The following is a 14,254-nucleotide window of genomic DNA, read 5'->3' as shown; positions in this document are numbered from 1 at the left end:
ATTTATAGTAATTTTCTATTTCAGGATTTAATGGACTTGATGACATACAAGTTCCTCTCCATGATACCTATTATATTCATACTGTAATTATACTGAGATAGTTCATGGTAGACACAAGAAAAAGTCGTTGTGCTTTAATTAGTGAGATCTGATCTCCTGAACTCCTCCAACACCTCATCCCTCAGTCTATAGATCGGCTTAGAACCCCCCCAGGAATCCTTCATAAGAGGCAAACTCATAATCTCTTAATCTCTTTATTAAAAGGTTGCGCTGATTAAAATTTCAACTATCCACTGTGGCTGTCTCCAATTTTGAGATAGGAAAATAAACTATAACATCCTGGCAAACTTATACAATAAACACATTTAGTGTACATATTATTCCATCCTTCTCAAAGTTCTCTGTAATTAAGGTTATATGTATAGTAAACAGCTCAAAATTATTTATGGGCTTAGGGGTAGTTAGGGAGGGGGGCGTATTAGGGGGATTTTTATTTTTCTAAAGTAGTATTTCTTAGTGAGCCAAATTATGACATAGCCATGACGTATCAACTGAGATGAGGGAATCGACAGATGAGTACAAAATATATAATAGTTTTGAAACTCGGTCCTACACCTAATTTTTTCTCCAGTTCAGTATTAAGTGCTTTTTTCTAGACCTATTTTTTGGTCCAGACCGCGGTGTCAGACCGTGGACCGAATTTTTTTGCTACATTGTAGAGCGAGTTAAGTTCTGTCTTTTTCGGTCACATATATTATGAGAGACCAATTTTTTTTCTAAATCAACTGTCATTCATTTGTTTCAAATAAGTCTCAAAAGTGCACGATAAGTTCAAAAACAATAATGTATATATATAAGAGACGGCGGGATCAAAATTAATCCAAGCGATCTCTGTTTAAACTTCGTATAACGTCATTGTACTTGAAAAAACATATTATGTCATGTTATAAACAATTTATCTGTAAAATCCGTGGAGACCGATTTTTTTAGGACCGAACTAGACCGAATTTTTATATGAGACTGGTCCAGACCGAGCTTTTTTGTTGGACAGAATTAATTCGGCCAAACAAAAAATATAACGGTCTACATAGGGTATTTTTGTGTTAGGAAGGTAACACCGTGTGTGTGTTGGGGGAAGAGTAAATGATGTGAAAAAAGAAACACGTGGTTTATGAATGACAACGTGGAATAACTAAATGCGGGTAATTCCCGGTACAACAGGATCCGAGATCCTGAGAGCAAACCCCTTGTACATATCTAGTTAATGCATATTTCTATTTTATATATGTATGTATGTATATTGTTGAAGAATGAATATTTAAATAAATACTACATAACTATATTCTAAGAAAAACAATAATCTAATTAATTACAAATTCTTCACATTCGTCGAAAATTTTAAATATATATATATATATATATATCTTTCCATTTCAAGAAAACAAAAAATTTTAATGATGCACGTTCCACGTGCGGATTGAACACGAAATTGCCCATAATTTCATAATTTGAATTTTATTAGTAGTAATATATATATATATTTATTATACAATTTAATGAGGGGGTCGAACAAATTAGGAAAACATGATTTACAAATAATCATACAAAAAACTCATAAATAATTTATATATTACTTTTTATAAGTAAATACGTAACAATGATTACTAATTAGGGAATTCATATTATGTGACTCGCCAAGATAAAAGGAAGCCTGAGTGAATTACTCAACATTGAATTAGAATAGATTTTGGGTGAGTCAAAACTTAGGAATTAAATAATAATGTCAACTCTTAAGAAAAATAAAATTCTTTCTTATAATTACTAATTAAAAAAAAACAAAAAACAAACGCAGCAGCTAAAAAATTCACCGGATTTATATCACTGATAATAACTCAGAAACTAAAGAAGAGATTATCATGACATTTTGACAGCTGTCTTATGTGGGTAAGTACTAACTGAAAATTAGGTTAATAAAAAAAAAAAAAAAAAATATTCCCATCAATTTCTGAAACTTTATGTTCAAATTTCTGAGATGAACTGAGATACCCAAGAATGTTAAGCCTACTTGGAAACCTTAATTTGATTTATGAGACTGTATTTGCCACCGATATGACCTTTCCAATACATAAAATATATTATTTTCTAATATTCATTTGTGAAAGTCTATTATTTTTTTTTCGACAAATCAGATATCATTGGGAATTTCTATGAAAAAATCATCCTTACATAGTTATTAATTTTTTGATGGCTCCAGCAATTGAAGTACTTAAAGTAAGAAAAATGCCTCGTCAACATAAAAAATGGCTTTGATATAATTTGAAAAGGAATGTTGGAGCCAAATTACTTGTCGTGAATCAAATAAAGTTTATAATTCAAAATATTGGGTAACTCAACTTATCTGAGTAATTTCAATACAAAGTATATAATTGCCCAAAATATGTCCATAACATATTGTTAGTGAAACAACTTTCAGAGGGGAAGTCATTTGTAATTTTGAGACTGTTCAGGCTACATATGTGTAAAAGTTTATTTTTTTACCTCTTTATGGGGAAATTTTAGATCTTTTTTGGAAAGAAAAATTCAGATCTTCTTTCAACAAGACGCCCTCAGGCAATTGATTTTTTTTACATGTTTTTTTTTGTTTTCTTAAACAAATTCTGATTCTTGTTTAAGAAGCAAACAAAGTTGAGTCGCCAAAATTTTGACACACTATAAACTATTGATATATAAAAATACCCTGTACCCCTTTTCTGGCAATCCGACACTAGCTGCATGTACAGAGTCGGGACCCAATACTTGTAATATCATCTAATTACTATTAAATCCCCTTTATTTTTAATTGCATGGTTTTATTACACAACTAAACGACAGTTGAAACAAAATTAAACAAGTTTTTTTGTCACATTTCTCTAAGTTTAAAAATGTCGGATCAACAACAACAAAAAAGAAACGCATGCGAAATCTCCCCTGTACAGGTGTCATTGCCGAGAAGGCTGCAGAGAACGTTGGCATCTCTATCCAAACTGACTACAACATCAAGAAGTCCATATCAGCTCTTTACAGCCAAAAATAACCGAACTTCTGCAGAAAAGATATGGTTGACTTCTGGCCTGCCTCCATTTGGTCCTACTTCAGCTTTGACCTCAACCCCTTGCACTTTAGGGGTGTCTTGGAAAAGAATGTGTGCTGCACCTTTAATCGAAATTTGGATTCGTTTCGTGTGGTAGAGCTGCCAATCTGTTTGCTGGCGAGAAGAGGCTGTTATTGCTTTTGAAGGAGGACATCTACAAATTGGTTCGGATTCGTCTTTTCTTGATTCCATAAAAATCACGATTGGATGGGGGAACCAAAAAAAAAAAAAAAAAAAAAATCCTACAGAAATAATGTTATCATCATATAATCCCCCTTCCCCTCTCCACTAATTGCAAAAAGATTCAGGCACCGCTAGTTACAGAGTAATATTCTCAACTACTCGACGTCTCTTGAAAAAAAAAAAACAAAACTTCTCGCTTAGCCAGCATGTTTGTACAAATATTGATCACGTGGGGTTTGTTTCGTAATGGACGTTTCAATTATGTTACACTCATATATTAAATAATTTAAAGAAACAGATGTGTACATATTTCAATGAATAATATTTTTTTGTTTTTTTTTGTTTTTCTGACCCCTACATTTTTCCGACATTCTAAATTCCTTTATTTCTTCAAATTTTTTCTTCTTATCTATGAATATTTTCACAAAATTACATACTTATCATTATATTAAAACTAGGTTGTAGCTCTTTTCTCCCATCCCCATCGGTCTATCAAAATCATGTGTGCATATTAGTGTTGAGACTCAGTTCAGAACCGAATTTTTATTCAGGTTCGGGTTTGAGCAATTTCTTCTAGACATAAATTTAATCATTTTCCAATCACAAATCATTCTTTTCAGTCTCAATATTTCTAATACAAAAATATACAGTGTATTTTGTTGATAGCTGTAGATTTTTCTGCTTCATTCCTCCCAATCAGTGTTCTGTAAAAGATTTATTGCTTGAATATTCAAGCAGTCAATGTTTTTGAGAACTTTTTACTACACCAATTAATATCATTCAGGGAGTTGTATTATTTTACTGCAAGACGGTGTAACTCTCTGCTGTTTTGTCTACAACTGGGGGGAAATATTTTAAAATATGAAAGGTTGCGTGATACATTCAATGTAAGGACGTGGGTTATATTCAGAAAAATATAAACTAAGACTTATTTAGAGTATTTTATATAAACAACAGAATTTTAAATAAATTTGAACAGCTTCTACCGAGTGTACAATTAAAATCGGAACACTTTGAATTTTAAAATTTAACAAGATTTAATTTATTAATTAACAATGTCAACAAAATTAATACTAAAGTTTAGTATATAGTTTATGTTTAGTAGAGCAGGTGGTATCAGGGCTGTGGGGGGTCCAAAAGTGTCAAAAAAGAGTTCAAAAGAGTCTCGCAACGGAGGAGACCCTTAAAAGGCTCTTTCCACCCACTTATTTGACTGCTCTCTGGACAGTCTGATGTGAAATCCCAAGCTCTCTTACATGGGCCCTCATGAACGTGAGGGGATTGGTCTAGGCCTTTTTAACTTCTCCGGTGTCAGTTTGTCCTTTTTTGATAGAGCTGTTTCCAATATTTCGGACTTACTGACGGCGTAGGCAGTGATCCTGTAAAACCCGACTACTTGGAGTGCGCGTATGGAAATTCGTCGATCACGTTCAAGTGTCATTTTCTCGACTTTTACGTTAACGAAAGAGATCATTTTTGTTTTGTTTTGTGACTAATTGTTTATGCTTCAATATATAGAGATATGAATTTATTTTAAGCACTCAACCTTAATTAATTTTTGAATTGGTAAGTGTTCAGATTTCCAAGGACCATCTGGTATCATATGATTTGTTGGGGCTTTTTTTGTATGTGCAAGGTTGCGCGATGCTATATTTGGACCGAATTTATCCCCACTGCTGATTGATGAGCTGTATAAAATATATGACTTACATACCACATTTAACTTTATATGACGTCATTCTAGGTCCATTCTCAGAATCATGTAACACATAACAAATTAGTTAACTGTTCATTTATAGAATGATCGGGCCCGAATTTTAAATGAGATCGATCCATACCGTAAAGCAACACTATTATATTGCATATCCCCCTCTCCCTCATTCTTAATCAGTGTGTCTTCATAGAGTTTGCCTTCTCCACATTTTTTTACTTTTTTATATTCGAGATTTATGACCAAAAATTCCTTCATTTTTTTATCTATACAAATATTATTATTATCATTTATACACATTACGGTAAAAAGGGGGTTTTCATCAGATATATCTTACTATGTACACAATATATGATTGCCTGAGCAAATATGATATATATTGATCACGTCGTTAGTATTATACTATCACGCAACCTTTCATACAAAGAGAAATAGTGAAAAAAAGGTCAATAATCAGTTTGAAGGTAGAGATTGTACCCGTATCCTAAGTACTCTGTTACATTATAAGTAAGGTTGTATTATCTGAAAAGATTTGGAGGCCCAAAACAAACTTTTTACGGATCTTAAGAAAGATCCAAGTGATTTTTTTGGATCTTAAATACATTTTAAAGGGTTGATCTTATCTTGTGCTACACATTTTAGTATTTCCAGTGTTGGGGTTCGATATAGAAATCTTAGACCGGTTTGAGACCGTTATATTTTTTGTTGGACCAAATTAGTTCGGTCCAACAAAAAGCTGGGGTTGGACCAGTGTCATATAAAAATTTGGTCTAGATCGGTCCAAAGGAAAAGTTAAGTCTAGTTTGGTCCCAAAAAAAATCGGTCTATGCCGATTTTAACAGATAAATTGTTTATAACGTGATATTATAGGTTTTTTCAATTACAATGACGTTATACGAAGTTTAAATAGATATAGCTCGGACTAATTTTGATCCTGCCGTCTCTTATATGTTTACAGTATTTGTTCTAGAACTTATCCTGTACTTTTGAGATTTTTTTCAAAAAAATTAATGACAGTTGGTCCAGAAAAAAAAAATGGTCTCTCATAGTATATGAGACAGAAAAAAATCGTTCCATAAAGTGAAACCTAATCAAAATCAGTCTACAAAGTGAGAGCTAAAAAAATCGGTCCACGATCTGAGAACACGGTCTGTACCGAAAAATCGGACTAGAAAAAATCCCTTTAGACCGAACCGAAAAAAAAATCGGTGCAGGACTGAGACTCAACACTAATTATTTCCAATACTAAAATTTAAACGAGACGTTTTGTGTGAAGATTATCTAATAAAATCATCTGTAAATAGTGCTTCCCACAATTTACTACAATATGTGATCCTTCAACTCTAATAATTACATCAATACAAGGCTTAAATCGCTTGCAGACCTTGACTATGTATCCATACTCAAGCTTGGTCTACTCCTTCTTGATGGAACCCTCTAGATACTCCTGTGAGGAGTAGCACACACCCTCTCCTCCAGACGTGCTTAGATAGAGTAGTCCTAGGGGGGTTGCGTCTGCAGAGGAGGGTGGCCACATGATGAGGCTTTATAAGTCCGGAAAGTTGTCTCTCTGGAAGGTCTGCTTCTTAGCGGTGCAATGAAACGGAGCTTCATCTTGAGTGAAAACAAATTTGTCTCCGGACTTTTCTTTTCCCTAAGGTAGCACTTTCTTATCCAAAAGTTCGATATAAGCATCTACATTGAGCCCTTCCTTCCTCTCCACAAAAATGGGAGGGCAGACTAGATAAGATCAACTCTGTATATATAATATATGAACATTGAATGGAAGTTCTGGATTTATATAATTTAATATAAAAATCAAGAAGCTATGTAATACCATTTTTGATTTCAGAATATGTAGAGTCAGGTGCCTTCAATCATACATGAGTCAAATTATGAAAATATCTGAAAGGAAAACCATATAGTAATGACGTGAGTAAGAAGTTGACGCCGTCAGTAGTTGACCAAAACATTCAAATTGTAGTTTTAATAAATAGATATGTTAGCAACTTAGAGGACGCTTCAAAAATATATTTATGTTCTATCCTCACTTTACATTAAATTATATTTTCTTTATGAAACTATTCAATTTTTATAGAAGTATAGGGTAATTCCGTTCAAGATCTGGATTGATTGAGGTATAAATAACTATATTGTCCATTGTTTTTGTCAACTAACTTTTGGCTTCAAAAGATTTCCTTTTCTTTTGCTCAGGATAAGCAGTCTATGTATGTATTTTATCTCTATGAAGAAAATAACCACTATATCTTTGCATATAGTGCAAAAAGCTGAACGTGCTCTACTCGTCTCATAAAAACGACAATTCGGACGAACAGATTTCACAAAGCCAAGGAATATACTCAAGATAATTGTAATCTAATTGTAAATCAATTTCTAAAATGAATATGCCTTGTATCTACTCAATATTTTTTGAGTCTGTTGAGGTTTGAATCACTCAAACTCAACAAAAACAGGTGATCATATTAGTCATTAGATTTTTGTTTCAAAATCCTATCAATATCATAGGATTTTCAAAGCTTTTCAATGTTTATCCTTTATAATTAGAATTATGCCTTATTTTTTTTTTTTTTTTTTAATTGTGAATATATAAATGTTAATGTTTTGCCATTAATTCTTATTTAATTTAATTTATTATATACCTACCTATAATGTGATAAAGGATAATATACATAGGCAATATATCAAGAATAAGTTTTAAGCATTATTTATCTTATAGACAACAGTTCTAAAACTATGAATCGTAATAATTAAAACTCAAGAATCTTGTTCAACTACTCAACATTTTAATGAATAATTTAATTATTAATTTCAAATAATGCCTGATTTAATTGTGAGAGCTGTAAAAAATGATGCCCCATAATTTTGCCTTTAACTATTTTGGACTAAATCATTTCGCAATTACTTTATAATTAGACGTTCCTTTCTGAAGAATTAAAAAATAATGGCAACAGCTTTGGGAAGTAAAAAAAAAATCCTGGTCAGATTGTCAACTAGAGAAAGCGGCTCATGCTATCTAGGACGTATTTTATTAGGCTCTAGGTAATTTTCCCTTGAAGCAATTTTCCCTCAAGGATATTTCACCATCCCAATTGTCAGTATATTCATCAATGTTGGTCCCAATTTGTTGTATCTCGAATCCTATCGTCCATAAAACTTCCCAAAAATAAGTTGTTATGTAGCCAATTACACTCCACAAGACTGTGGTATTATTATTCAATGATAATAAGCTAGTTTATACAAGCTCAACAAGAGTTAATTCGATTTTTCGAACAATCAATGCTCGAAACACTGAATAGTTGAAAAGAAATAGAAAAATTGACAGCTATGGAAAATAAAAAGGCCTGCGCATATTACCAAATCGTTCCTACTTTCTAGGACATAGTATATACACCTTTGTATATATTAATAACAAAGAGTTACCCGTGGCTACTTGGGCAGCCAAGTAGGGAGCTGTAAATCATATTCACAATGGTCTATGTTATTTATTCTTAATTAGTGCGGGCAAGCATTATAATATCGCATTTGTATATTATATGAAATGTATTATTATGAATTTAAAAAAATATATTTTGTTATAAACTTCAAATAATATGATTATCTATATGATAATTCCATCATTTATTTTTTTTCAAAAAATTGACAAATAGAAAATTTGCAAAAAACTATATTTCACTAATTTTGCAAGTAAAGTAGTAAATAGAAAAAACCCAGTAGATTTTTTTGTACCTGCAAAAACAAAAAAGTTATGAAGAATAATGGGGTCAAAAAAATAAGCCTGATTAACATACAAATTTTTACTAATTATGTTTCATATATAAATCCAATCTTCCATTGGATTTCAATTTTTTTTTCCACGAGAAAAAAAACAAAACTACAATTTTTACCAGTCTCTTTGATGGTCCATAACTTTCTTGATTTTGAATAAATTTAGAATTTTTTTAATTCGATAGTTGTTTTTTGAGACGCCAGTCGCTTTTTGATTTATAACTCAACCCCTTATCTAGTCTCCTTGATCTCCAAAAAACAATCTTGGTATTTCGGGTAAATAATAAGCCTTAGTTTGGCCCAAACAGAATCAAAAGAGGCACTTATGTAAAATTTTAGCCTCCCAGGCCCAACGGTGCGGGGACCCATTAAGGCCACACACAAGCTCTATTATAAATATATACTGATTATTTTGCAAAATAACATAATATAATACCCTTGCAGGGGTCTAAATCAAATAACTAACTCATATGAAAGAATTTTACTATACTGTGAGTATTCGTCAAACTAAATATTTCGTAGTATCTCACGCACTGCGACATTTTCCAGGATTAAAAAAAACAAAACAATTACAGCAATGTGTTTGTTTGTTCTTTTAATATACCTTTTCTTCTTATGAAAAATTACTTTCTTACGAATGCAGAAGTAAGAAGGAGAAACAGAGGGAAACCAAGGAAGAAAAAAAAAATAAGAAAAATAAATTATTTATGTTTTCTGCATTAATAGCCACTGGAAAATTAATAGCTTTTCAGTAGGAGTGTAAATATATATTATTCACCATAGTGATATAAGCATACATTACACTTATATATAAGTATGTACCTTTAAGTAAAATGAATACTTACTTTACTAGTGTTGAGACTCGGTCCGGTTCGGTCTTAATTTCTAGACTGATTTGCACCGAGATTTTAATCAAAAGCAACCAGAGTCACAGACAGTGGACCGATATTTAATCGTTTTCAAATCGGGGAGATATTTTTTTGGTTTAATTCTATGAATCGAAAGGCTTATCTCCTAAATCAACTGTCATTGATTTCTCAGTGATTTTGTGCAACGGATGGAGGGTAAAATTGGGGCCATTGTGACTCTGAAGTGGAAATACATCGTAAAAGCTCATTTTCAGCCCTTCATGTTATTTTTTTATAATTCTTAGCCCGGAGTTCGGGCGGTTTATTATCCTCAACGTAAACGCATAAAACTAACAGCTACATAATTACCTACTAAACAAAGAAATCAACATTTAAAATACGGATATTTAAAACAAAATAACTGTTTAAAAGCCGAAATAAAGTATTTACATATCTAAAACTAGTTTATGATTTAAAATAGACCATTCATAGTCAAAGTTTTTGGTTTCTTGTCAATCCATAATAGCATATAAATTATTGACACAAATTTCAGTGTAATATTATTATCTCTCATTCAGTCCGACGACAAGTAGATATCCCCCCCCCCCATCATCAAACATTCCCAAATATTGTCTAATTCTCATTCTGCCACCTTTTGAATGTGGACACTTGAGGAATAAATGAAAATCATCCTCTTCTATCCTCTCACATAACCAACAAATACTTGTTCTGTTCTTTTTTAGCCATTCATTGGTAGGCAGCGAATGTGTAATGAGTCTACAATATACCCACCATGTATAACGGAAAATCAGTGGTCTTTGAATGTTTCTTGAAATCCCCTGGGTACATTTGTTGATCTCCATCTTTTCCTGCATTTTTCGATAAGCCTCAAGGGGGAGTTATGTGGTACTTGATTTACTTTCTTGACCGACGTTACTTTTATTGATTTTTGTAAAAAAATACTTACTACAGATCGTTACCTTTATTGAATCACGTAACCTTTGATACACAAAGAAACAGGAAAAAAAGGCTCAAAATCAATAAGATACCTCACTCCTTTCAACTATTGAATAATTATCCAATTAATAATTGTTTGATTTTTTACAAAAGTTAATTATAATTCCACTGATTAAAGTTCAGAGTACTCATTATCAAAGTTGACAACAAAATATAGTATAATTTTTTTGTTGGCGAGGAAATGGCGTGACTAATGTAAAAAACCGATCCGAGGTTTGTTTATTTTTTTATGGCCACAGGGTGTAACTTTATTCAGAACCAAATATAAGCTTTGCGACAAAATTAAAATCTGAGGACATCGCATAAAATAAGAAAATTATCAAAATTAAGATAAAAACAAACAGAAGAATAATTTAAAACCAAATAACGTCAGTTTCATATTCTTCATTTAAACGAAGAACTAGTCCATATTCTTTAATGACTTTGATGTGTAAATTAACAATAGGGATGGATGACGTCTGTAAGGTTTATGTCATTCTTACTCATTTTTGCATAATATGGCATCATTTGACCAATGTAATATACGTGAAACACAAAAGGTTTGTTAGATTTAAGAGTTTCTGATATATTTATACCACCCAGAAAGTGAATTAATTAATTTTATCATTACCAAATTCCAATGTATTTTATAGATATTTAGATGTAAAAAAACCTAATAATAGATAGTTTAATTTTAACCATTAAGAATATAATAAATGTGTTTTTGGATTATAATAATTAATTAAAGTAAGCGACATATATGTGGCTGTACGTGCGTAAAAATAAAAAAGTCTGGCCAATGTGGCCGTCATTTTAATTTTTGTTTTATTATTATTGGATTTTGAATAAAAAACAATCTAACAATGATCGGTATCGATCCCATCTAATCAATATCAAAGAAGTCCTCTATTATGTACCAATCATAATCAAAAATCCTATCTCACCTGTTAAATCTGAACGAATCAAATGATAGCCCTTCATCCCACCAAATTCAGAGCATATATTCTCAAATTCCTCTTCTTCCAAATCCATTGGAAGTTTAGCAAGACAAAGCCATTGCTCACTTCCCGTCACATTAACTTTGAATGATTCATTTAATACATAAGTTGACATCCTTTCTTCCTTTATGTCATCTTGAGAAGAGTAATAGTCCTCATCCGAGGAGTGTCCTACTCCGGACTCCAGATCTTCATCTGTAGAACCCACTGACGCACTCAATGAGAGTTTATCATGCTCATTCAAATGATACCCATAGGTGGTTGAGGGAAATAGTCCATTTGGTGTGGTGTGTCCTGGATCTGTGGTCGAAGGAGATGACCCTGAGGAGGTTGTCAGTAGAGTACTACTGCCAATATTCATGTCTTTAAGTGAATGGGCTTCGTAGTAATTTGTTGAATTACTTGGATCCTACAAAATTTAGTTTTGGATGAACAAAATCTAAATAAATTTCATACCTAAAATAGAGAAAAATAAAAAGTTAATTTAAGCAAAAAAAGAGTCCTCAAACGTCGAAAATACTCTTTTTGTCAAAATTAATATATTTAGTAACAAAATAGTTAATGTTAATCAACACATAAGCAGGCTAGAAGTGTTTTCATCAAAATATACTGTGGAGTACATTGTACTCTTTGACGAATTATTGTCAATTTCTATTATCAAATTATTCTTATTGACCCATTGGTTGTCTTGCAAATTGCAATTAAAGTACCGAAAACAGATCTTCACAATACCAAAATGATAAGTACACAGATTTAATTTGAAAGGGACCATATCGGAGACATATAAGTCTTTTAAATAAAATAAAGGTTTTAAACTATATTGAAAATTCTTGGGTATCTTAAATCATCCCATAAATTTGAATACAAAGCCCATATATCAAATATTGGGTAGTATGTATATATAAAGTAAACAAAATTTGGATTTTCTAATTTTGTTTTAAGACTTTTTTTATGATGACGCATTACAATTCTTTTTTTTTGAGAAAGTCAAGTGATACTTAGATTTGAGACCAATACATATGGGTTAAAAATAAAGATAAAGTTAAAAAAAAAAAAAAAAAAAAAAAATAGTAATATTAGAGATGTGAAAAAGATCAAAATCCCGACGACTGAATTTAAACAAAACTTCTGATGGCAAAAGATGCTCTAAGGGAAGAGGTGACAAGTCAGTTTAAATAATAATAAAATAACAAACAGTCATCTAAATTAAGTTCGCCCGTTCTGGTAACCTAGAAAAAAACAAAAACAACTAACAATACAATAGAATGGAACATTTGTAGAACACAAGGAGAATAAAATACTATTTTCCATACAAAAATCCCATTTTGAACAATGACGTAAAAAAAGAAGAAGAATAACTTATTGCAGAATTCATGGTGGTACCAAGGTTAATAGAAATACAAGGTTAGACCATTATGTAATTGAACAATAATTTTCAATTTGATGTATCGTACCGACTGCTGGACAAGACAGACAAATTTTGACAAATCAGGCAACCAATCATACTCTATGATGTTACGATAACTAGAACAAGGACAAGGCAGACAGATTTTTGACACAACCAATCAGACTCTATGACGTCACTATTAAAAAGTGTGGTGGAAGTCAAACATCAATCGTACATGTATTATGCTATAACCTGGGTAAGGAGTGTTTTTATGTACAATATAAGCACTAGGGTGCCCTTTATCCAGTCAAAAACTGATTGGATCTCGATTTTATAAACTTGGAGAAAGTCGAATTTCTATCAAAAATTCAGATAACTTCATGCATCATTTTTTGGTTTTATAAACATTGCTTAGAGCTTGGATTTTTCACATTTCATAATGTTTTCAGTCATAATTTTCTCTGAAAATACTATGACCTTTTTCCCCCAAACTAGCTCTGTGCATCTGCAAAGCCTTTTACAGATCCTAATACTCATTGATATCCTTTATTCACTTTAAAATGAAAAAAAAGTTTGAAAAAAGTAGAGGTTAGATGATTTATAAATAGCCTCTTCTTAAAATATATACTATTAATTTAAAAAAAAGTTGGATCATTTGAAAAAATATTTTACATTTTGTACAGATTAAGGAATTAGTTTTTGCTTCTGAATTTTTAAAAAATGGATATAATAGTAATAACAATTGTCAACATTATATTTGAGATAAAAAAAAACAGAACAAAAAAATGATTATCTTTAAGTTCAGAAGCCTTAATACACAAAGATGATGAAGTTGATATTATAACATAGTAATAGAATTTTTGATGTAGATCATTTCTTGCCAAAAAAAAAAAAAAAAAAAAATCATTTTAAAATTAGTTTTTTTTTTCACACTTTTTATTTTTGAGTGAAAAATGTATTTAAAAAAAAGGAATGAAATCTTCAGAATCCCTGATTAGAATTATTTTTCATTTTATTGAGATTTTATTGGAAAAATAAAAGTGATTAACGTCAAGTTACCCTGAGAAAAAATGAATGTCAAGGTTAAATTTTTGTTTTGTTTTTGAAGAGTTAAACCTATTTGTGCCTCGATTAATAACACCTCGGATTTTTTTCATCTGCTCAAGGGTAAGAGAGACTACCTACTTAAACCATATAAGAATTTATAAATGACCA

At 31.3% G+C, this 14,254-nt stretch overlaps 1 protein-coding gene across 1 annotated transcript in view; it reads right to left on the bottom strand.

Moving 5' to 3' along the window:
* The window catches only part of LOC121119208 (uncharacterized), a 51,113-nt gene that overhangs the window by 11,313 nt on the left and 25,546 nt on the right, over positions 1-14,254 (bottom strand). Inside the window, exon 2 of the mRNA XM_040713831.2 lies at positions 11,599-12,108. Within this exon, the coding sequence (XP_040569765.1) occupies positions 11,599-12,013 (415 nt within the window). The 5' untranslated portion in view covers positions 12,014-12,108. The remainder of the gene's footprint in view (positions 1-11,598; positions 12,109-14,254) is intronic.

Source organism: Lepeophtheirus salmonis, chromosome 6 (genome assembly GCF_016086655.4).
Source record: "Lepeophtheirus salmonis chromosome 6, UVic_Lsal_1.4, whole genome shotgun sequence".
Classification (NCBI taxonomy): domain Eukaryota; kingdom Metazoa; phylum Arthropoda; class Copepoda; order Siphonostomatoida; family Caligidae; genus Lepeophtheirus; species Lepeophtheirus salmonis.
The sequence above is the reverse complement of the archived record's forward strand: the minus strand, read 5'-3'. Positions and strand labels throughout refer to the sequence as shown.